The sequence below is a fragment of the Lepidochelys kempii genome, chromosome 9 (genome assembly GCF_965140265.1).
Source record: "Lepidochelys kempii isolate rLepKem1 chromosome 9, rLepKem1.hap2, whole genome shotgun sequence".
Lineage (NCBI taxonomy): Eukaryota > Metazoa > Chordata > Testudines > Cheloniidae > Lepidochelys > Lepidochelys kempii.
In genome coordinates, this window is record NC_133264.1 from 28,515,913 (window position 1) to 28,540,469 (window position 24,557).

A 24,557-nucleotide genomic window follows, 5' to 3' on the forward strand; every position below is an offset into this window, starting at 1 on the left:
TCAGCTCTGCTCCTGCTGGGTGACCTTCAGCAAGTCACCTCACCTCCCTGTACCTCATTTTCCCCAAATATAAAACGGGGAGGATACTGCCCTCCTTTGTACTTCGAGCACTTCGAGATCTACTGATGAAAGCACTAGCTAAGAGCACAGTATTATTAAAAGTTGTTTCTATCAAATTTCTTCTGAACAGTGAGTCTCAGACATTTTTTGAACAAAATGAAAAAAGAATTGGTGGCTCTTATAAAAAAGCGGTTTATAAGGAGTACACAGATGGCACCTTCACAAAGTGTAAGAAAAGGCTCCCCGAGGAAGAACATCTTGGACTCTTAGGTGAGACTGTGTAAAACAATTTAAGGCAAAGCTGGAGGAGTTTGTTACCTCTCCGAACCCGCAGCATTTGTAAGGCCCTTGAACATGACTCGTTTGACTGGCAGAGCTTACAAATGCTACTAGCTTCATATGGGAGAAAGGGTGGAAATGACAAGTTATACTGGCACTGAGGGTTAAGTCAGCTCCATGAATGAGCAGGGAGGTGGTGCATGGCATCCGCTACAGAGTAAAAGAATGAATGGTAGGAGGGCAGGTGGTGCTTCCATTGACTGGGTTACTTCTGTTGAGGGGTGAGTGAAGAAGTACATGAACTGAATGGGGGGAGGTAGCGGTAGAGCTGGTGTCTGTGATGGGCAGGATACCAGGAGGAGATGGAGGATGTGCTGGGGCAGCAAAAATGATTATAGGGTTGGGGTTACATGTGCTGTTGCCTACGAAGAATTACGCCTGCTGGGAATTAAATGGAAAAGAGAGAGGGTTCAGACAGTACCTCTATCTTTCCCTGTACCCTCTGGGGCGACGGTTAGCTGAAGAGAACACTCACCACAACCCTTCTTGCCACTGTACCTATCTTCCCTTCAGTTTCCTCTGCCTTCCTTTCCTTCCTGTCTAGCCTCTCTCTGCCCCCACAATCATCCAGTCCCCATAGCTTCTCCCTTCATGAAAGCTGGAGCCCAGCTGCCTGTGCTGGACTCCAGTGAGTGCCCCCCTGCAGCTGTACATGCAGCAGTGTATTCTAGCACTTTACAATTGGCTAAGCTCGGGGTATATTTGTTAAAGGATTCAAGGAGGTAAAAGATTCTGCTGTCTTCCACAAGTCCTGTGTCAGTCCTTCAGCTTTATGTCCCACCTGGATCAAAACAGTCTGACCATTGAAATCTGTGCTCTTTACAAGGACCTGTAATCAAGGCAGAAGTGGGGGACATCGTCAGGGTGACCTTCAAGAACAATGGTAGCCACCCCTTCAGCATTCAGCCTCACGGTGTGAGCTACAGCAAGGGCAACGAGGGCACACTGTACCATACCATCTCTGGAGGTGAATATGGAAGCCAGGAGATTCCTGCAGAGAACAAGCAATTGTACATTTTGATGCATTTGTGATAAAAGTAATTGTGTTTATGACCGGGAGGTTAGCTATTAAGCTTGATTTTTAAAGCTGATTTTACAACAGGCACTGAAGCGCCGTCTTCACACGTGAGTCCTGGTGCTACATATACGTACGAGTGGAAGGTGTCAGAAGATGTGGGTCCCACCCAGGAAGATCCAGATTGCTTAACCTGGCTTTACTATTCAGCTGCAGATTCAGTCAAAGACACCAGCTCTGGCCTTGTGGGCCCTCTCTTAGTATGCAGGAAAGGAACTCTGCTTCCCTCTGGGAAACAGGTAACTCAAGGAGAAAGTGAAAGTGTTTACATCACTCCAACCCAATCTGCTTTCCCTTCCTGAACTGTGACTTCAAAAGCCTGCCAGGCTAAACATGCTTTCCTTTGGGGTGTTTTTTGTGGGGGTGAGTGGGAGGATGTTTGTCTTGTTTGTTTGGGGTGGTGGGATTATGCAGAAGAGAACTGGGAATGGGCTATTTCTAGATCATGGTAAGCAGTAACTAAAGATTGTCACTATTTAATGGGTGTATGTTGGACAGTATGAAATGTGGGGTCCAGTCCAGTTCCTGATGGGCTGACGTACACATCACAAAGCCACCACCACTGGCACCAAGTGGCATCCTGGCTGGCAAATCTCAGCAGGGAGTCCAGGGATTTGAATGATATAGATACTGAGGTTCCTCCTCATCTCTAGAGGTGGTCTCTGCAGGTCAGTAATGGGACCGTTTGACAGAAGCGTGTGGGTAGCTACAGACCAGGTAAGATGGCTAGAGAGTTTAGAGTTCCTCAGATGAAAGGTTCTATCCATCCATCCATATTTATGTTGCTCTCCCTTATGGTAAGTTATATTCACAAAGTAACTTACCAATAGAAGCCCTTTGCTGTCCTTTAGTTTACTCATTTGCATTTTTCTGTTTGCGCTGGTTCTTATCCCCAGAAAAATGTAGACAAGGAGTTTTTCCTACTTGCTACAGTGTTTGATGAGAATCTGAGCTGGTATTTGGATGATAACATTTTGATGTTTCTAATAAATCCTAATGACATTGACAAGGAAGATGAGGACTTCCAGGAGTCCAACAAGATGCACTGTAAGGACTTAACTTTATTATAACTAAATAGGCAAATATACCTCTACCCCGATATAACGTGCCCCGATATAACACGGGTTCGCATAGAATGCGGTAAAGCTCTGACATGCTGCTCTGAGCAGCGTATTAAGGGGGCCGGGCCGGGGCTGAGGGGTTCGATAAGGGGCAGAGGGTCTCGGGGGCGGTCAGGGGCTCCCGCCCCAGAGTTTGGAAGGCAGGAGCTGTGGGGGGGGGCACTTTTGGGGGCCCCGCAGTCCCAGAGTGGCCCGGGAGATTAGCAGGGGGCCGGGAGAAGCCCGCTCCACTTCCCTCGTCCCAACCCCAGCTGTGTCGCTCGGGGGAGGGGGCTTGGGGGAAGGGATTCCCCCCCCCCCCCCCGCACTCACCAGCAGCGGCGGAAGCGGAGCAGCCTGGCCCCAGCCCTCTCCACTCCGCCAGCTCCCAGCCACTGTGCTCTGCTTCCCGCCACAGGTGAGTACGGGGGGTGTCCTTTCCCCAGCATCCCCGCACTCACCGGCATTGGGAAGCGGAGCGCTGCGGCTGAGAGGTGGTGGAGTGGAGCGGGCTGGGGCCACGTTGCTTCGCTTCCTGCTGGTGAGTGCCTGACGGGGTGAGGAGTGTGGATAGGGGTCGGAGCAGTCAGGGGACAGGGGGGTTGCGTAGGGGGTGGGGTCCTGAGGATGATTAGGGACAGGGGGTCTCTGTAGGGGGCTGTCAGGGAACAAGGAACAGGGGGCGGAGGGGGCAAAGAAAGTTTGATATAACAGTCTCACCTATAATGCGGTGAGATTTATTTTATTTATTTATTTATTTTATTTTTTTGTCTCCTGAGGACCACATTATATCAGGATAGAGGTGTACTTTATACAGCATGTTGTCAGTATGTCTCTCTCACACACACTCATTCCTCCTTATCTCAGTTCAAGCAAATTATAGTGTGTGCAGAATTACACTTCTACATGTTTCTATATAGAAAGTTAGAGGCTTCATTGAGACTATTTTGAAAATGTGGTTCAATTATTTTTAAGGACTTATTTGTAAAAAGCTCTTTTGCAGTACAACAGTGTATAAATACAATTTAAAAATGTCTCACTAGCAGATTGCAGCAAGGGACAAGATCATACTTGGTACAATTTAACCAACTGGTGTAGATATAGGAAGAATATTATTGTATATTAATTAATGCAAACTGAATATTAAGCGTTCATTGAGGATTAACATCTTTATAGTGGATCCATTGTATGGTGGATAAAGGTCACTTAAGTAACAGTTTGAGGATGTGTTTGTACTCTGTTATAGTCTACAACTCCCCTAATGTACAGTAAAGTATCTTCAAACAGCTTATCTATCTGCCACTGCTTCCCAATTCAGCCCCAGCTGACAAACTGAGTCTTTAACAATGGCATGATGGAGTTTCATGCTTATTGTCCCTCAATAGCTTCTAGATCAAATACATTTAGATTTCAAGATGTGTTCCTCTCCCCCTCCCCAAATTACTAGCTCTGCATGCTCTAGGTGTGACTTGGGCATCAAGCATTTGTTTATTTTTTGTGCCTCATCACCAAATTCAGCAAGCCAATTTTGGTCTCATTGACACCTGTGCAACTCCCATTGCATTGAAATTAGGCCCTCCGTGACACTTGTGCAGCTCCATTGCCTTTGCTAGGTTTGCACAGGTGTAGCTAACTGACACATAGGCCTGGTCTATCCTGCCACTTTACAACTCTGAAACTTTCTCACTTATGGGTGTGTGAAAAAACACGCTCCCCCCCCCACCCGAGCGCTGCAAGTTTCAGCGCTGTAAAGTGGGAGTGTGGACAGCAGCGCTTTAACATTGCTAGTGAAGACATACCTTTAATTACATTTAATACCCAAGAAGGAATAGAATCCGTTGCGTTCTCTTAGCTGTATTAGCCCTGAAGTGATAGCTGAAGTATAAAGCAGTGAAACTGTATTTTAGTCAGTAGAGTCTGCAAATGTGTTCCTGAATACACAGCGGAAGCTGATCTGTTGAATAAAAAGGTTCCATTTTCCCAATGGCTTTTCATTATCAGACTCATACTTTCAAAGAAAATAAAGTATGTAATTCAAAGTTACTGAATATTTGATTTATAAGAACTAGAAAGTTTAGAAGTTGCTTTGTTCTGACAATGATAGAAGAGGACAATGATACATTTTGCCAGACTAGGAAATCACATTATCCCACATATGTTACTAAATATGGATGCAACAGAGAATGTGTTACATGCACTAATCAGAATACTTTTGGTTTTCACAACTTTCTGTAGCTATTAATGGATATATGTATGGAAACCAGCCTGGCCTTGAGATGTGTAAAGGAAACACTGTTTCTTGGCATTTGATTGGCTTGGGATCGGAGGTTGATATTCATGGGATCTACTTCTCAGAAAACACTTTCCTAACTAAAGGAACAAGAAGGGATACAACAAACCTGTTTCCACACACCACTCTTACGGCTATTATGGAGCCTGACTCTGAAGGTGAATAAATGACCATCCTTACCATCCTCTGATATAGTCATCTACCATAGCAAAAGTAATATTAGCAGCTTAGACCAGGAAATTCATTGTTTAATCATTTTATGGCAGTAGTTCTCTGACAATGAACCATGGACCACCAGTAGCCAGTGGAGTCCTCCCAGTGCTTTGCAAAATGACACATTTTAGCAGTAGATTGTGCTTGTACATTATGCCCTGTGAAAGGTGTGTGTAGTTTTGCTTCCCAGAAGCAGCACAGGGAAGGAATCATATCTCAGGCAGATACAAGTCTTTCCCTGTTCCCTATTTCCCATTACTAATAATAGATTGCTTCCCCCACTTCTCCCTGCACCAGCTAGGCTGTGCTGGCCAGCACACAGCTGGAATCAAAACTCTACCCATTCCTTGCCTTCTTGCTTGCAGTGGGGTAGTTGGTATGCAGGTCCTTCTGACCCCAAACCCAAGGTGCCTGGAGTTTATGCAGTGGCACAGAAGAGCGGGAAGTGGAATCTCCTTGCATCCTTGCCTGGCTGTGTAGGTCCGGCCAGAATCTAGTCAATTTGAACCAGACAATGAGTTGCTAGGCAAAGAGAAGGTGATTCTGTTCCAAAGTGGTCCCCAGAATGAAAGTGTGAGGACCGCCATTTTGTGGAGCATTGCTTACTACAGAACATGACGACTGAAAGAAGGTATAAAGCTGAGAACAGTTTTAGATGTTGGCCCGAATCCAAAGATACATAGGCACCTAACGCCCAGATTCAAACATTTAAATCTTGGGTTTAGATACCTAAATCCTAGTTTTGGCTCCAGCAGGGTTTTGTGGATCACAATGAACCCTGTAGGCTCTTAAACTCACTCAGTGACTTAAGTTTTCAGGATAGAAGTTCCCTCTACCTATGTTTCTGTCTCTGGGCAGGAACGTCTCCCACCTAAGTTCCAGAACAATCCACAAACCAAGGGAAGACAGGCATTCAGTTGCCTATGTTGTCCATGGGGCCAGATCTGGTAGGCAGCCTCTGACTACTAAGTATTTATTCACAATGGAACACTCAATGGGTCTCAAAGAGAGAAAAAATGACTTTATGGTTAGGAAATCCACCTCGGAAGTGGGAGACCCTGGCTCCAGTACCCCTGCTTCAAATCACTCTTTCATTATTTAGCTATAGAGAAAGAGCTTCACCAGGACAAACTGGGAGAGTCCCACATCAGAATGTCCCATAGCTCAGTGATTAGTGCACTTTCCTGAGAGGTCAGAGACCCCTGCTCAAATCCTTTCCCCCACCTCTGGCACAGAGGGAGTAAAAACTAAACTTACATCCTAGACAACCAGCTTAAACCAGTAAGCGGGGGGATCCCCCCACCACTTACAACTGTTGTGTATGTAGTGGGAAGCTACTTAGGTGCCCAAATTGCTTGACTCCTCTCCTGGGAATTGCTAAACAGAGAGATTGGGACCTTCCTTCGGTACCTATTTCTGTGAGAAGGCTGGGGGCTAGCACAATCTAAGGCCTCAATTCTGCCAGTATTTACACGTGTTTAACTTTACTACTGAGTAGGACCATTGGACAAGCACCTTGCATGTTGCTAGAGCTTATAGTCTGTGCTTCAAGGAGTTTATAGTCTAAATCAACACAGGTGATACAGCACAGACATAGAGGACACATAGATTGAGGGTTCCTATCTGTGCAGGTTTTCTTTTAATCTCCTTGCTTGTTATGTGTGTGTCTCTGTCTGTCTCTCTCTAGGGGTTTTTGAAGTGGAGTGCTTGACAACAGATCACTACACCGGGGGCATGAAACAGAAATACAAAGTGAAAAAATGCGATTGGTGGAATCTGTTTCCATCGCTATATTTGCATGAAAAGACTTACTATATTGCAGCAGTGGAAGTTGAATGGGACTATTCTCCCAACAGAACATGGGAACATGAGAGGCATGAATTCCATGAGGAAAGGTAATAATGAATATCCAAAAACCCCATCACCAACATATTTGAGACTAAGGGCACGTCTTCACTAGCAACACTAAGGTGCTGTAGCATTGCTGGTGTAGTCACGGCATAGCACTGGGAGAGAGCTCTCCTAGCGCTCTTTTAAAAAACAAACACACACAAAAAAACCTCCACGAGGGGAGTAGCTACCCGTGCTGGGGCACTGTCACCTTACAGCCCTGAAACTTGCTGCGCTCCCCTTTTTTCACACCCCTGAGAGAGAAAGTTGCGGTGCTGTAAAGTGCCAGTGTAGACAAGGCCTAACTTGTTCTGGTTATGGGTGGTGGGCGGGAGGAAACTAGCCCTGGAAAGAAACTAGCCCAGGCATGTCCTGGGGGGCCTTGTGTCACAGGGTTGAGCAATCCCAACTGTGTGGTGCTTCTTTTACAGAATTGTAAAAACCCTTGTTTACAACTCCCCTGCTGATTAATGGTCGTGTAACACCTGCCGGGGTGTGGCTTACCACCTTTGTTGTCACTAAAGAACTAGCAATGGAGACTCCCAAACTTACAACATATTTCAACAACCATACAGCAAAATCTGAATTTCATACCCACTAATGATATACATATTTTGACGGAACAGTAGGTTTCAGCAGATCATGACCTTTTCTATAACACCTCACATGACATACTTTGTACAAAACATATATCATAATTACATGACACTGGTGAATATCGGGGTGTTGAGGTACATAATGCCACAAACACTTATATGTAACATCTTACCTACTTGCTTGGAGAACCCCATGCAGGCTTTAGATGGTAAACATTTACCAAGGAGAATGACCCTTCTCTTCTTTACTTCCCACATATGTAAAAATTCCTTTATTTTAAGGAGAACTGTTACCCCATAACCAGACCTGCATCACTATGAAGCCTTAGCCTAGATGGATTACTACTCTGACTATTCTTATTGTCTCAGTCAGCTGGTTGTTTAGTTTGTCCCAGTTATGAGCTCATGTCAGTGAGAGCTAGGGTGTTTTGTGACTGAGTCCCCGCCGTGGTATTCACTGCCTACTAAACATCTGTCCGGCTTCCAATTCCAGGCAAGGCTATTGAAATATACCAAGTAATTGTTTATATTTACACCTGTTAGTTTGTTCATATTTTCATTCAGCTGTCCCCACACCCGCCATTTCATTGTTTTTTCAATTAACTACCCTGTTCTCCAGCAATTCTCAGTCTATGCAGAGCTCTGCAGGCTTCTTCCTATCCTTGGGGACACTTGGGTCTGGGCCCACAAAGGGATTTAGGTTTTGCAACACCTAATTTTTGGGCACCTTGAAAATTACTGTAATCCACAAAGACTGAGTTATAGCTGCCCAGGTTCCCTGTACAATGAACGGGAAGAGATAGATACCTAAATATGGGATCCACAAAAGCCAGTGTGGGGAGCCATCTAAGCTAGCCAATAGGAGATGCCACCAAGGGGGGTCCTAAGCCATGCACCTCCCACAGGGTCAGTGCTGTGACACAGAGGCCCAGTGGTGCCAACTGCATTACTCTGTCAGCAACTCCTAATTGGCCTGACAAACTCACTACAACTAACACATTGCTTTCATGGCATTCATCCATAAATAGCATCTTTTAAAGTATCAAATGAAAGCTGGTATCACACTGCTACTGCTCACGAAAGCTTATGCTCAAATAAATTTGTTAGTCTCTAAGGTGCCACAAGTACTTCTTTTCATATTACCCTTTCTCACTCTTAAAATCTTAAACTTTTTGTTAACTTATACTTGCTTTCAGTATAAACAGATTACAGTGCTGAGGTGTTATAATGGAGCTGATACTCAGTTGAATCAAAGAAGCAGGTGTGTGTATACTAACAAACCTGATAATTACTGACTGTGTCTGTGGAGGGGACTGGACACAACAGGGGGATAGACGCTTCTGAGGTGTCCGGGGCCTAGAATACACCAAGTATTAATCTCCAAGGCAAAGCAAGGGCTCGCAGAGCCCTGAGGATTTTGTTTTGGTGGCTAACGGACAGTGTCAGGGAGCTGACCCACGTATGAAGTTTAACATCAGCAAGACTCTCTCACTGAGGCGGGGGGTTGGGAATCACAGAATATCAGAGTTGGCAGGGACCTCAGGAGATCATCTAGTCCAACCCCCTGCTCAAAGCAGGACCAATCCCCAATTTTTGCCCCAGATCCCTCAATGGCCCCCTCAAGGATTGAACTCACAACCCTGGGTTTAGCAGGCCAGTGCTCAAATGGGGGGAACATGGTGACCCACAGTCTGGGGTACCCTGAGAAAGTGTCACAGGCACTGAATTGCAGGCTGCAGCGAGGCACCTCTCTCTGCTTGCAGGGATGCTGGAACAATTTGCATTGTGAGGGTGCTGAGAGCCATTTAACCAAACCGTAAACCCTGTATATAATAGAAACCGCTTCAAACCAGGGGTGTGGCAGCACCCATGTCTGCTTGTGATCCAAAGCTGGGAGCCCCCCTCCAAGAGTGAGGTGGTTTAGGTGCCAAAGCCGCTTCTGGCGAGAACAGCTTCTGTATCAGCCTAACCCCAAACAAAATGACCAGGGTCTCAGCTCAGCTGGGTACGTGGGCAGGGACCCACTGTTTAAATACACAAGTCGTTCAGGTCCATTGAAGTCAATGCTCACCTGCGTAAGTACCCTGCTGAATTTGAATCTTTGTAGTTGTAGGCCTCCTGATCTCTGCTGAGATTCTAGCTTTTTCCCAATGGCTGTTTTCTTTATGATCCAGAGGCACATCACAACAAAAAATATTTGTACAGTAGAAATAGCCAATTCAGTGGTACGTTTACTGTAGTATTTAGCTGTGTTTGCAATTTTATTATGGTTAACTGTACAGGGTCCTGACATACTGTTGTGAAGGATGCTGTAGGAACATAGAAGCTTTTATTGAATTCCTGAGTTTGTCTCCTTTCCTCTAGCCCTGGAAATCCATTTTTAAATAAAGAAGATAAGTTCATTGGTTCGAAGTACAAGAAAGTTGTTTATAGGGAATACACAGACAGCACGTTCAGCACTCCCAAGGAAAGAGCAGAGGAGCAGCAGCATCTGGAAATTTTAGGTATGGTCATAATAAATTTAGACCTGACAGAAATGCAGACTTTATGAATCCGAATACAGTGATTTCTACTCTACAAGACAAACTAGAGAGTAAGCAGAACAACACTGGGCCTGCTTCTACTCACACCAGTATACCTCCATCAGACTTGAATGTAATTAGTCCTGATTTACATAGATGTAAGTGAGACTGGACCTGTGTTTGCAGTAGAAGAGGAAATCCCAATTTATGAATGCATGCATTATATTTAAGGTACATACAGCACTGTTTTCAAATTTGGTCTAAGATTGGACAGCTAAATCCATACCGATTTCAATGAGAGCTATAGATGCTCAGCACCTTTGAAAGTTAGGCTACCTATTTAGGTGAGTCACGTCAGACACAGGTTTGAAAATATTGGTCAGAGTAATACATCAGCTGTGTCCATTAGTTGAAATCATCAATTGTTTTTAAGTTGCTGTCATACACCTTCAACTATCACATTGCATTATAATCTGTGCTTTTGGGTGCAGTTGTGGTGTGGGAGGGGGTACAGGCTCTGGGCTGGAGCCGGAGATGAGGGGTTCAGGATGCAGGAGGTAGATCCAGGCTGGGGCAGGAGGTAGGGGTGCAGGGTCTGGCTGGGGGTGTGGGCTCTGGGGTGGGGCCAAGGATGAGGGATTTGGGGTCCAGGAGTGGGTTCTGGGCTGGGGCAGAAGAGTTTGGAGTGTGGGAGGGGGTTCCGACCTGAGGCAGGGGGTTGGGACACAGGAGGAGGTGAGGGGTGCGGGCTCCAGGCAGTGCTCACATCAGGCAGCTCCCCGCAAGTGGCAAAGTGTTCCTTGGCTCCTAAGCAGAGGCATGGCCAGGCGGCTCTGTGCACTACCTCCGCCCAGGTGGCCACCCCTCCACCTAGGAGCCAAGGGACATGTCGTCACTTGCAGGGAGCCGCACGCAGACAGGTAGGGAGCCTGCCAACGGGACTTTTAATGGCCTGGTCAGTACCAGGTGTCGAAAACCAGACACCTGGTAACACTAACAGTGGGTCATACTGCAAGGTGAACTGTCAGGAGGGAGGTTACTAGTGGAGTTCCACAGGGGTAGGTTTGCTAAAATCTTTTTAACATTTTTATTAATGACCTTGACACAAAAAGACAGTGTGTGCTAATAAAATCTGCAGATGACAAAAGTTGGGAGGTATTGCCAATATGGAGAAGGACTGGAATATCATACAAGAAGATTTGGATGACCTTGAAAACTGGAGTAATAGGAGTGGGATAAGATTTAAATAGTGCAAGGTCATACACTTAGGGATGAACAACAAGACTTTTTGCTATAAATTGGGGACTTAGTCAGACGTAACAGAGGAGGAGTGGAAGGACATGGGTATACTGGTCAGTCACAGGATGATAATGAGCTGCCAATGTGATGTGGCCATGAAAGGCTAATTCAATCCTAGTCTGTTTTAGGTGAGGTATTTCCAGTAGAGATAGGTAAGTGTTGTTACCGTTGTACAAGGCATTGGTGACCACCTCACCAGGAATACTGTGTGCAATTCTAGTCTCCCATGTTTAAGAAAGATGAATTCAAACTAGATCAGGTGCAGAGAAGTACTACTAGGATGATCAGAGTAACGGAGAACGTGCCTTACTGGAGGAGACTTAAAGATCTAAGGGTACGTCTTCACTACCCGCTGGCTCAGCAGATCTATCGGGGATCGGTTTATCGTGTCTCGTCTAGACACGATAAATCGATCTCCGAATCGACGCCTGTACTCCACCTTGTCAGGAGGAGTAAGCGGAGTCAATGGGGGAGCCGCCGCGATCCACTCACCACCATGAGGACAGCCAGATAACTCAAACTAAGATACTTTGACTTCATCTACGCAAATAGCGTAGCGGAAGTTGCGTATCTTACTTTGAAAACCCCCCGCCATGTAGTCCAGGCCTTAGCTTTTGTTTTGTTAAGCTAAACAAGCCAAGAGGTGATGTGATGTGATTCTTCTCTGTAAACACATAATCATAGAATATCAGGGTTGGAAGGGACCTTAGGAGGTCATCTAGTCCAACCCCCTGCTCAAAGCAGGACCAATCCCCAATTAAATCATCCCAGCCAGGGCTTTGTCAAGCCTGACCTTAAAAACTTCTAAGGAAGGAGATTCTACCACCTCCCTAGGTAACGCATTCCAGTGTTTCACCACCCTCCTAGTGAAAAAGTTTTTCCTAATATCCAACCTAAACCTCCCCCACTGCAACTTGAGACCACTACTCCTTGTCCTGTCATCTTCTACCACTGAGAATAGTCTAGAACCATCCTCTCTGGAACCACCTCTCAGGTAGTTGAAAGCAGCTATCAAATCCCCCCTCATTCTTCTCTTCTGCAGACTAAACAATCCCAGTTCCCTCAGCCTCTCCTCATAAGTCATGTGTTCCAGACCCCTAATCATTTGTGTTGCCCTTCGCTAGACTCTTTCCAATTTATCCACATCCTTCTTATAGTGTGGGGCCCAAAACTGGACACAGTACTCCAGATGAGGCCTCACCAATGTCGAATAGAGGGGGACGATCACGTCCCTCGATCTGCTCGCTATGCCCCTACTTATACATCCCAAAATGCCATTGGCCTTCTTGGCAACAAGGGCACACTGCTGACTCATATCCCGCTTCTCGTCCACTGTCACCCCTAGGTCCTTTTCCGCAGAACTGCTGCCTAGCCATTCGGTCCCTAGTCTGTAGCTGTGCATTGGGTTCTTCCGTCCTAAGTGCAGGACCCTGCACTTATCCTTATTGAACCTCATCAGATTTCTTTTGGCCCAATCCTCCAATTTGTCTAGGTCCCTCTGTATCCTATTCCTGCCCTCCAGCGTATCTACCACTCCTCCCAGTTTAGTATCATCCGCAAATTTGCTGAGAGTGCAATCCACACCATCCTCCAGATCATTTATGAAGATATTGAACAAAACCGGCCCCAGGACCGACCCCGGGGCACTCCACTTGACACCGGCTGTCAACTAGACATGGAGCCATTGATCACTACCCGTTGAGCCCGACAATCTAGCCAACTTTCTACCCACCTTATAGTGCATTCATCCAGCCCATACTTCTTTAACTTGCTGACAAGAATACTGTGGGAGATCGTGTCAAAAGCTTTGCTAAAGTCAAGAAACAATACATCCACTGCTTTCCCTTCATCCACAGAACCAGTAATCTCATCATAGAAGGCGATTAGATTAGTCAGGCATGACCTTCCCTTGGTGAATCCATGCTGACTGTTCCTGATCACTTTCCTCTCATGTAAGTGCTTCAGGATTGATTCTTTGAGGACCTGCTCCATGATTTTTCCGGGGACTGAGGTGAGGCTGACTGGCCTGTAGTTCCCAGGATCCTCCTTCTTCCCTTTTTTAAAGATTGGCACTACATTAGCCTTTTTCCAGTCATCCGGGACTTCCCCCGTTCGCCACGAGTTTTCAAAGATAATGGCCAATGGCTCTGCAATCACAGCCGCCAATTCCTTTAGCACTCTCGGATGCAACTCGTCCAGCCCCATGGACTTGTGCACGTCCAGCTTTTCTAAATAGTCCTTAACTATCTCTGTCTCCACAGAGGGCTGGCCATCTATTCCCCATGTTGTGATGCCCAGCGCAGCAGTCTGGGAGCTGACCTTGTTAGTGAAGACAGAGGCAAAAAAAGCATTGAGTACATTAGCTTTTTCCACATCCTCTGTCACTAGGTTGCTTTCCTCATTCATTAAGGGGCCCACACTTTCCTTGGCTTTCTTCTTGTTGCCAACATACCTGAAGAAACCCTTCTTGTCACTCTTAACATCTCTCGCTAGCGGCAGCTCCAGGTGCGATTTGGCCCTCCTGATTTCATTCCTACATGCCCGAGCAATATTTTTATACTCTTCCCTGGTCATATGTCCAACCTTCCACTTCTTGTAAGCTTCTTTTTTATGTTTAAGATCCGCTAGGATTTCACCGTTAAGCCAAGCTGGTCGCCTGCCATACTTACTATTCTTTCGACACATCGGGATGTTTTATCCCTGTAACCTCAACAGGGATTCCTTGAAATACAGCCAGCTCTCCTGGACTCTTTTCCCCTTCATGTTAGTCCCCCAGGGGATCCTACCCATCCGTTCCCTGAGGGAGTCAAAGTCTGCTTTCCTGAAGTCCAGGGTCCATATCCTGCTGCTTACCTTTCTTCCCTGTGTCAGGATCCTGAACTCAACCAACTCATGGTCACTGCCTCCCAGATTCCCATCCACTTTTGCTTCCCCTACTAATCCTTCCCGGTTTGTGAGCAGCAGGTCAAGAAAAGCTCCCCCCCTAGTCGGCTCCTCTAGCACTTGCACCAGGAAATTGTCCCCTACACTTTCCAAAAACTTCCTGGATTGTCCATGCACCGCTGTATTGCTCTCCCAGCAGATATCAGGAAAATTAAAGTCACCCATGAGAACCAGGGTGTGCGATCTAGTAGCTTCTGCGAGCTGCCGGCAGAAAGCCTCATCCACCTCATCCCCCTGGTCCGGTGGTCTATAGCAGACTCCCACCACTACATTACTCTTGTTGCTCACACTTCTAAACTTAATCCAGAGACACTCAGGTTTTTCTGCAGTTTCGTACCGGAGCTCTGAGCAGTCATACTGCTCCCTTACATACAGTGCTACTCCCCCACCTTTTCTGCCCTGCCTGTCCTTCCTGAACAGTTTATAACCATCCATGACAGTACTCCAGTCATGTGAGTTATCCCACCAAGTCTCTGTTATTCCAATCACGTCATAATTCCTTGACATCACCAGGACCTCCAGTTCTCCCTGCTTGTTTCCAAGGCTTTGTGCATTCGTATATAAGCACTTGAGATAAGCTGCTGATTGCCCCTCATTCTCAGTATGAGGCAGGAGCCCTCCCCTCACAGACATTCCTGCCTGTGCTTCCTCCCGGTATCCCGCTTTCCCACTTACCTCAGGGCTTTGGTCTCCTTCCCCCGGTGAACCTAGTTTAAAGCCCTCCTCACTAGGTTAGCCAGCCTGCTCGCAAAGATGCTCTTCCCTCTCTTCGTAAGGTGGAGCCCGTCTCTACCTAGCACTCCTCCTTCATGGAACACCATCCCATGGTCAAAGAATCCAAAGCCTGCTCTCCGACACCACCTGCGTAGCCATTCGTTGACTTCCACGATTCGACGGTCCCTACCCAGGCCTTTTCCTTCCACGGGGAGGATGGACGAGAACACCACTTGCGCCTCAAACTCCTTTATCCTTCTTCCCAGAGCCACGTAGTCCGCAGTGATCTGCTCAAGGTCATTCTTGGCAGTATCATTGGTGCCCACGTGGACATCTGCGGATATGTCTACACTGCCCGTCTGATTGGCGGGCAGCGATCGATCCAGCGGGGGGGGGGGTGTCAATTAGATGCGATAAATCGATCCCCGAGCACTTTCCCATCAACTCCTGTACTCCCCCGCCGCGAGAGGCACAGGCAGAGTTGACGGGGGAGTGGCAGCAGTCGACTCACCATAGTGAAGACACCGCGGCGAGTAGATCTAAGTACTTCGACTTCAGCTATGTTATTCACGTAGCTGAAGTTAAGTAACTTAGATTGATTCCCCACCCCACCTCGCAGTGTAGACCAGGGGTTTGAGAAACACCAGGGAGGGAGAGGAGTTATTTAAATTAAGAGCCAATGTTGGCACAAGAACAAATGGATATAAACTGGCCATCAACAAGTTTAGGCTTGAAATGAGACTCAGGTTTCTAACCATTAGAGAAATGAAGTTCTGGAACAGCCTTCTAAGGGGGTCAGTGGGTGCAAAAAGCCTTACGTGTTTCAAGACTGAGCTTGATGGAGGAGATAGTATAAGGTTCCCTACAATGGCATATACCATTTGTGTCTATTAGCAAATATCTCCAGTGGCTGGAGATGGGACACTAAATGGGGAGGGTCCAAGTTACTAGAGAGAATTCTTTTGGGGCTTTGAATGGTGGGTCTTGCCCACATGCTGAGGGTCTAAATGATCTTCATACTTTGGGTCAGGAAGGAATTTCCCCCCAGGTTAGACTGGCAGAGACCCGGGGGTTTTTTGTCTTCCCCTGAAGCATGGTCACTTGCTGGTTATAACTAGTGTAAATGATGGATTATCTGTAACTTGAAGGCTTTAAAATCAAGTTTTGAGGACTTCAGTGACTCAGCCAGAGATTATGGGCCTATTGCAGGAGTGGATGGGACAGGTTCTGTGGCCTGTGATGTGCAGGAGGTCAAACTAGATAATCAGGATTGTTCCTTCTGGCCTTAATCTGAGTCTAATAAACAATTTACAATTATTACACACTATTTGTGCTTACTGAATCTACTCTTTCCATAATGAATAATTCACCAGGTTTGGACTCAGTTTTCCTGGGCTAGGTATTAAAGTAGAGACCTCATGCCTACTTCTGCTGCATGTTCACACATAACACAAGAAGCGGCCTTTTTACTAGTGTGACCATCTTTTGAGCTGGGAAAGATTTGTCTCTCTTTTCAACCCAACAGGTCCATTGCTTCTCGCAAACGTTGGCGATAAAGTCACAATTGTTTTTAAGAATTTGGCCACGAGACCTTATTCTATACATGCCCACGGAGTGAAAACGGACAGTTCCATTGTTGCTGTAACTCAGCCAGGTAAACCATATCACTTACTCCACTGTGCTCACAGCAAACTTCAAGCTATTTAATAAAGGCTTGGGGGGGACCCAAAAAACCCCTTCTTCCACTCAGCCACTGCAATTTTACTAAGGTGGTATTGCTTTCATGAAAATACAATCAGTTATAATATTTTCATAGAACTATTAGTTAATTAGCATTTAACGCTCCTCATTTACAATTACTGCGCTGTATCTTAAGCTATGCTACACTTACAATGCAACAGTGGGACAACTGCAGCTGTGCTGGTAAAGCACTTCAGTGCTGACACTCACTACAGTGATGGAAGGGGTTCTTCTGTTGCCATAATTAATCCACCTCCCAAGAAGCACTAGCTAAGTCAACAGAAGGCTTTGTCCATCAAACTAGCGCTATCTATACCGGGGGTTAGGACCGCTTAACTAAGGAGTTTGGATTTTTCACAACCTGAGCATCGCAGCTGGGTCAATGTAAATTTTTAGTGTAGACTTGGCCTTAGAAATACAGCGCCAGATCCTGCCGTCACATTTCACAGTCCTTAAACAGGCAAGTCTCCCATTGAAGAAAATAGATTTGGCAATTTAAGAACAGCATGATTTGGCCTATGCAATCTTTGTTATTTCAAAAGTTATTCTGGGTTCTCTGTCTTCTTCATAGAATGCAGGGTTCCTTTGCTAAGAAGTGGCAGAACTGAATAGTGCCATCACACAAAGGGATTTGAGCAAGAGTTCAAGTATCTGCAGAAGGGAAATAACAACAAATGAGTCAGCCACAGCTGCACTCAAGAAGAGGAAGTTCATGGCAAAAATAAACTGTAAATTAAAATACCATCTGTTTCAGGACAACTTCTTAGATAACTTTTCCTGAAGGGCAATGAATTGTATCATGCACTGGGTTGTTTGTTAAAATATCCTGCAAAGCATGATTTCATTGTCAAGTGAGGATGGGGGAGAACCCCATCAACTTGGTCAATTTTTTAGACCTAAAATCCTTGACAACATCCTTTGAGTCAGTTGCCATCAGCTTCTTTGAATAAATAAAGTTGTGGACTGGATGAACAAAGTGAATACACCTTTAAAATACACTAATATGTACTTAATTCAGGTGAAACAAGAACCTACATCTGGAAAATCCCTGACCGATCTGGTTCTGGGAAAGGTGATCCCTCCTGTATTCCTTGGGCTTATTACTCAGTTGTGGATAAAGTTAAGGTACGTTTCTAATGACAGTTAAACAAAAATTCCTTTACAGTGAAAAGGAAAAGGAAAGGAGTTTGAACTCTTCCATTTGCTGTTTTCTCTGATGAAAGCAAAGCCCCTGCTACCGCTGCTATTTAGACAGACTTATTACTTTAAAGGGCATAATAATTCCATACTGAGTTACTGGTTTGTAATTTCACTGCATTCCTGCTATTAAGTACTGGTTAGCCTAAACTAATATTTAAAGCAACCATCCTAAAAATCCTTGAAAGTGAAAGAGCTGATTACATTAATGGAGCAAATATGTAATTGGTCATTTGCATGGAAAACTGTCACATGCAAATTGAGCACAATAGTGCAAAAAAAAAAAAAAATCTGAAAACAGAGGGTTATTGCATGTGTGTTTAGTTGAAGTCACCCTTGAATGGAGACCAAGTACAAAAATATCTCTAATGAATTTTGGAAAGAGAGACAAGCAAGTTAAAACAGGATTAAAATTGAAGCTGTTTTGTAACATTAACTCTAGCACCAACTACAATAGATGGAGAGAAGAAACAGTTGCTGTTTATGCTGTATTGCACCTTGTGCTGCCCCAGGATTAAATGAATAACCCTCCTCTTTATCTGTGAGATTTCCTTGTTCAATTGTCAATTACCAAATGCCAGCAGAAATGCATTCTCAGTCTCGGTAGTGATGTTGTTACTCATGAGTATTCCACTCCGCTATTAAAGCCCATTCTACTTAGATAAGACACCCATGAGAATTTTGTTTTTGTGTTTTCAGGATACGTACAGTGGATTAATAGGGACGCTTGTTGTCTGTCCCAAGCAGTATTTTCCCACATTTCTGTTGAAAAAGAGAGTTGAATTTGCTCTTCTTTTTATGGTTTTTGATGAAAACGAGTCTTGGTACTTAGATGAAAATATCAAAACTTATTCTGCCAATCCAGACAAAGTAAACAAAGAAGATGAGGAATTTATTGAAAGCAATAAAATGCATGGTACGTTTCCCAGTTTCATTTCACTGTATCTTTGAAATCTGTGGCTGTCAAATTTGTTTCTGAAATCTGTGATCTTTTGGTTCTGGGTGTATATGTGACTTTCCAAGCTTTAACGGATGTCCAGTTATCAGGCCCAAGCCTTACTCAGACAGGCAAGAACCCTTATTCGTCAGGACAGCACTTAAGCCTATGCTTAAGTTCCATTTAAATAAAAATACTGAAATTCAAAATATGGTTTTGTCATATTCTATTTTTACCCATAAAGTTATCCACATTGAAATTCTAATCCCTAAAATCAGTTGTTAAATTTCAACATGTTGGGTTGAACAACAAGTGCTAATATAAGGCCTAATCCTGAAAGGTACTGAGCATCTCCTGAGAGCTTCGATTCTGCGTTCTACAGGAGCTGAAGATTCACAAGACCTCACAGTATCATCCTATGCTAGGGTAGAGCACTCTCTAGCCTCTTTTCCCACTGAGCAAATGTGGGATGTATCATATCATCAGATCCTATCCTCATAGGTTTTCTTATTTGATAGGGACAGTACATTCAGTCAGTGCCTTTATTTTTTTTAAGGGACATTCAAAGTAGTTCTGATTGCCTACCACTAGCATTAAACTCTCAAATTCCTCTGCCATTAAAACCTAGATAACAATACAAAATGTGTTTTGTATCCCCCTTTCCCCAGCCATTAATGGAAAACTGTTTGGAAACTTACATGGTCTTACAATGCATGTTGGAGATAAAGTAAGCTGGTACCTGATGGGAATGGGGAATGAAGTAGACATGCATACAGCACATTTCCATGGCCATAGCTTTGATTATAAGGTAAAATTCCTTTTATGTTCATTTCTTACTGTGTTCACTCTTTTCATGAGGATTATGAGGGAATGAGATGTTACAATCTTAAGCCACAGTCCTGTAACTTGAATTTACAGTATTTATATATAAAAAATATTTGCTCAGACCAAGATACTTTTATATAAGAGAAGACAAGATAACGTTTGATGATGGGATTTAGTATAGGTACGTGTCTCATGCTACCTCCACAATTTATCTCCAAGTTGCCACACTCATGATATGAAAATTGTGCTTCTCCCACCCCCTCACACGGTTGTCCTAGTTAAATTTTTTTAGTTAAAAATTCTGAAAGGAAGATCTATGAACGTATGAATTAATGGCTCTGTGAAGTGAGACTGCTTTGGAGTTGACATACTTGGAGAAAGAGCTCTGTGTAAGCTCAAAAGTTGTGTCTCACCAACAGAAGTTGGTCCAAGAAAAAAATATCACCTCACCCACCTTGTCTCTCTAACATACTGGGCCAAAACTTTATCTTAATCCCATTAGAAGTCCTGTTAAGAACACTGAATGACTTCTGTGAGAGTGTGAGCACCTGTGTAAGTTTGAGGAGAATGTAGCCCATTGTACAGCCATCTATCGATACAGCACTGTGTATTTATCCATTACATAGGTGTAATTGCTATTGTTGTTTTTCCCCTTGAAGCGCACTGGAATTTACCGGGCTGATGTCTTTGACCTTTTCCCTGGCACATTTCAAACTGTGGAAATGCTTCCAGAGTACCCTGGCACCTGGTTACTGCACTGTCATGTGACTGACCATATCCATGGTGGCATGGAAACTACCTACACAGTGCTCCCGAAAGAAGGTAAGACTGGCTAACCTAGATCAATCAGAGGGACATGTTTAAGGATGTATTACTGAATATAGGCCATATCCCAAGAGGTGCTGAGCAGCAGATTATCAGGCCCATGGGGAAGAAGAGAGATGAGAAGGCCTGAGTGTATTACAAAGGACCAAATTTAGCCCTGGGTGAAATTCTGTGCTCTTGTAGGTGCAGCACAGAATTCACAGCCAGAGAGATGGGCATGTTAAGGTAACTTTAAGCAACCCCTGCACTCCTGATTCTGGAGTGCTCCAGAAACCTGGGCCAGGGCAGCCCCCAGTGTAATTTAGACAGCCTAGGGGAGAAGGGGTCAGTTATCTAAGTAAGCTTTTTGGGATAATGATTGTCAGTTTTATTTTGTGTTTGTACAGTGTGTAGTTCAATAGGGACTCCTAGGCACCATCATACCACCAATAAGTTACAGCAGCCCCCTTTGGCTGCCCTGTGGGTAACACTGCCCAGAATCTCCACAGTGCTACATGCCAAGGCCCTGCCCCAACACAACCCCTACATTAAGGCTTACACAGGCAGCCTTGGAACACAGCCTGCAGATGTCATTCTCAGTTCCTGCATCCAGGGAGGAATTCCCTGATGCATGACAGGATTTTAAATCCTTTTTTTGCCTTTCTGACAGTCTTCTCAGGCATTAAAAGGCCCAGAGTAGGGGTGAGAATCTCATTCCATGTGTAAGCAGGGGCAACTAAAGCGGATAAAAGACTTGATCCCACAAGCAGCTGAATACATACAATTCCATTGGCAACAAACGTCTATTTCTGGCCCTGTACCAGAAACCTTTAATCAATCTGTAGCTTATATATTCCCAAGTGAGAGAGATATTACTATAGTTCTAAGCCAAAGGAAAAGAAAAAAAGTTATTGTAAACAGGAATGTCAAATATTTGGGTGGAGCATATAGAATTCATGAATTGTCTTATAAAATATGCCATTTTAAATGTATTTTCTAAGCACTGCTGGATTAGTTTTAGGGGACTTGGGCACCTAAATCCTCTTGACTTTCAATGAGATTTAGGCCCTTTTGAAAACATTACCCTGGTTTCTAATGATCTCTAACAAAAATCCAAACTCTTAAATGAAGTTTTTACAATTAAGGTTTAGCAAAAGCTTCCTGCTAACTCTTACGTATATCAAATACAAACAAACAAGGCACCCGTTATGATCTAAAGTGTAAAAATACACTTTAGATCGTCATTTCATTTACACTTGTGAATCTGGGCTAAGGCCCCAAGGTTGCAATTACCAAGGCACATGCCCTTTCCATAAATGCATGCATAATTCCATTGAAGTCAATGGAACTGCTCACATGGAGAAGTGTTTAGAGAATTAGGCCCACAGGCAGTCAAATTACACCAGACTCACACCAGTGAAAGTATAATAAAAATATTATCCCTTCAGTGTTCACTCTTACTTAGTAGACAGAATGCTGCCACAGCTAAGTAATGCCATTTCTATAGTATTACAGGCCTTCTCATGCATTTTATATAAATATTTTCCCCATAGCTGTTATGTAAAATTGAAAAGCCCCTATAAAACTAATTTTTTTAAAATTAGTATGTTTTCATAAGGGAGTGTTAATCATATAGAAAAGGTTAGCTTGGGCCTGGAAGGTAAAGAATATAGAACTTTTAAAATAATTGTTTTACAAAAAGCCTGATTCCCCTTTCCACCCCACCCCCAAAACTAGAGAAAATGAATGTCTGGGAGGGGTCTGTAGGTACAGGATATGACAATGGGCAGAAGAACAGATCAAAGAAACAGGAAAAATCTCTTATGCTTGGAAGGGTATTTTAGTTAAGGAGAAGGCTGGCCATCAACATAATAAAAGGAAGATAGTAGTGAAGTTTTTTCCTATCCACCCTCCCCTCCCCAGATATGAGAGTTGAGATCTGATCCTTCAGACAAAAATCTGTCTCACATGCGATTGCTCACAAAAGACAAAGGGGTTTGCAGAATGAGCCCTTATTAAAAACAAGTTTTCCTATTTAAAACAAACACCATGAGCAGATATTTGAGGAATGATTAAATCTTATTTTGAATTCAAATGAGCACCATTTTTAAAAAAACACTCCTAAAAACTTTCCTGTGCTAGAAAGGGGTAAAAGATGTTAAGTTTATAGTAAACACCACAATTAAAAATACCAGAAACTAGGTAATAAAGCATCTTTAACCCTTGATCTATATTTAAAAGTGTACATGATTTAGCATGAATACCAGAAAATGTATCTAACTTTTGTAAATAAATCTTGTTTAGAAAACAGAGTACTAGTATAGCTTATACCAGACTCGTACAGAAAGTAAAAGTTGATTTACACAATATACTGTGAAATATGTAAAACAGATTTTACCCTACACACCTACCTCTTAAAATGGATCCCTCATAATGGTACAGAGATTGACTCAAGTCACAACATACAACCCAGTCTGAACTCCCAGCATTTTAAGGTGGGTTTTTGGATTTGGATCCTAAATTCTCCCGAAAATGGGTGCACTGACAAATCTTTTTGTGTTACTTCTCTTGCACGCGAAAAATAGCTTGTTGCATTGATATGAGGTTTTACAGAAACACTTTTCCCCTTTGCAGAGCAACAGTCTTTGTTCCCAAGGATGTTTGAGCAGTTCACACATAAAATCAAAACAGCCAGAACAGAATGAAGGAATTGGCTTATCACAAGGATTCTCTAAAGTCTTTACTTGATGAAACACTTCTTAAGAAAGGACATCTGGACCACTTGCCTTTTGTGAACCAAGTTGAGAAAGGATCATCTGTCCCACAAGAACAACCCTGGTAACACATGGATCATAGTTTGGAACAGCTCTGTGAATACATAGCCTATAAATTACTCTTTGCATAAATAAAAAACCCTCCTGTATAATTGACCACTGCTTCCTAAAATGCCTTTCGCAGACTCCTTCTTCAGGTATGCCCTTCCCTTGGAGCCAAACTCCCCTCTCTCCCTAGCCTCAGAGACTGCAGCCATCCTCCTTGCAGTCCTGTTTTCTTTCGGCTACCTGGCTTTATACAAGCCCTGGCTGTTCCTGTCCAGGTGGGCTTCACCTGGCTCCTCCTCCAGGTGTAGGTTAGACAATTAATTGGCCACACTAGCCACCTTAACCCCTTCAGGGCCTGGTGTGGGGTGAACACCCACCACACTATGACTACAAATTAAAACATAAAATCTGTTTCACAGAGTTCTGTCCCAGCTGCTTTCACCAGAGTTCAAGAGTCACAGGTGTCTCAGACATAATTGGAAATGAACCGATGAAGCAGGTGAGGTGGGATCCACAGAAGTACTTAACTCCCAGTTTTGGCTCCACTGTGACCCACAAAATGCCCATCCAACACTGAAGGTGCCTAAACTCACTCAGTACCTAAGTTTTTCAAGGTAAAAGGCCTAACTTCCTGCCTCTGGGCATGAGCAAATGCTGCCTCCCTCTAGGCATCCATGTGCCTATCTCCTACCTAAGCCCCAGAGCTATCCACACATCCAGGGAAGAAAGGCATTCAGCTATCAAAATCATGGGCAGGACCCCATCTGTCAGGCATACTCGGAGGGCACCTACTGGATTGGGTCCCATTCAAAAAAGTTAGGTCGACCCAGCTATGTGACTGGAAAAAATCCACACATCCGACTGATGTAGTTAAATTGACCTAACCCTCTGTGAAGACTGCTAGGTTGATGGAAGAATTCTTCTGTCGACTTAGATACTGCCTCGTGGGGAGGTGGATTAGCTACGCCAGCTGGAGAGCCCCTCCCATTGCTGCAGTGAGTGTCTGCAGTGAAGTGTTTCATGCAGATAAGCCCTAAATTAAGTATTTAGAATCTGGAGGATACTTCCTAACGGCGGTTTGGGAGCGTAAGGGTACATACACCAGCACTTAAAACACTACAGTGGCACAGCTGCAGCTGTACCACCATAGTGCTTCAATATAAACACTCACTCACTCCACTAACAGGAGAG

General features: G+C 44.3%; 1 protein-coding gene across 1 annotated transcript in view; it reads left to right on the forward strand.

Annotated features, from left to right (window-relative positions):
- The window catches only part of CP (ceruloplasmin), a 39,621-nt gene extending 16,160 nt beyond the window's left edge, over positions 1-23,461 (forward strand). The window contains exons 7-19 of the mRNA XM_073359716.1: positions 191-330; positions 1,226-1,366; positions 1,502-1,713; positions 2,371-2,521; positions 4,810-5,022; positions 6,765-6,972; positions 9,928-10,067; positions 16,567-16,695; positions 17,800-17,906; positions 18,678-18,894; positions 19,584-19,723; positions 20,400-20,562; positions 23,179-23,461. Of these exons, the coding sequence (XP_073215817.1) occupies positions 191-330; positions 1,226-1,366; positions 1,502-1,713; positions 2,371-2,521; positions 4,810-5,022; positions 6,765-6,972; positions 9,928-10,067; positions 16,567-16,695; positions 17,800-17,906; positions 18,678-18,894; positions 19,584-19,723; positions 20,400-20,562; positions 23,179-23,249 (2,032 nt within the window). The 3' untranslated portion in view covers positions 23,250-23,461. The remainder of the gene's footprint in view (positions 1-190; positions 331-1,225; positions 1,367-1,501; positions 1,714-2,370; positions 2,522-4,809; positions 5,023-6,764; positions 6,973-9,927; positions 10,068-16,566; positions 16,696-17,799; positions 17,907-18,677; positions 18,895-19,583; positions 19,724-20,399; positions 20,563-23,178) is intronic.
- Positions 23,462-24,557: the final 1,096 nt, after the last annotated feature.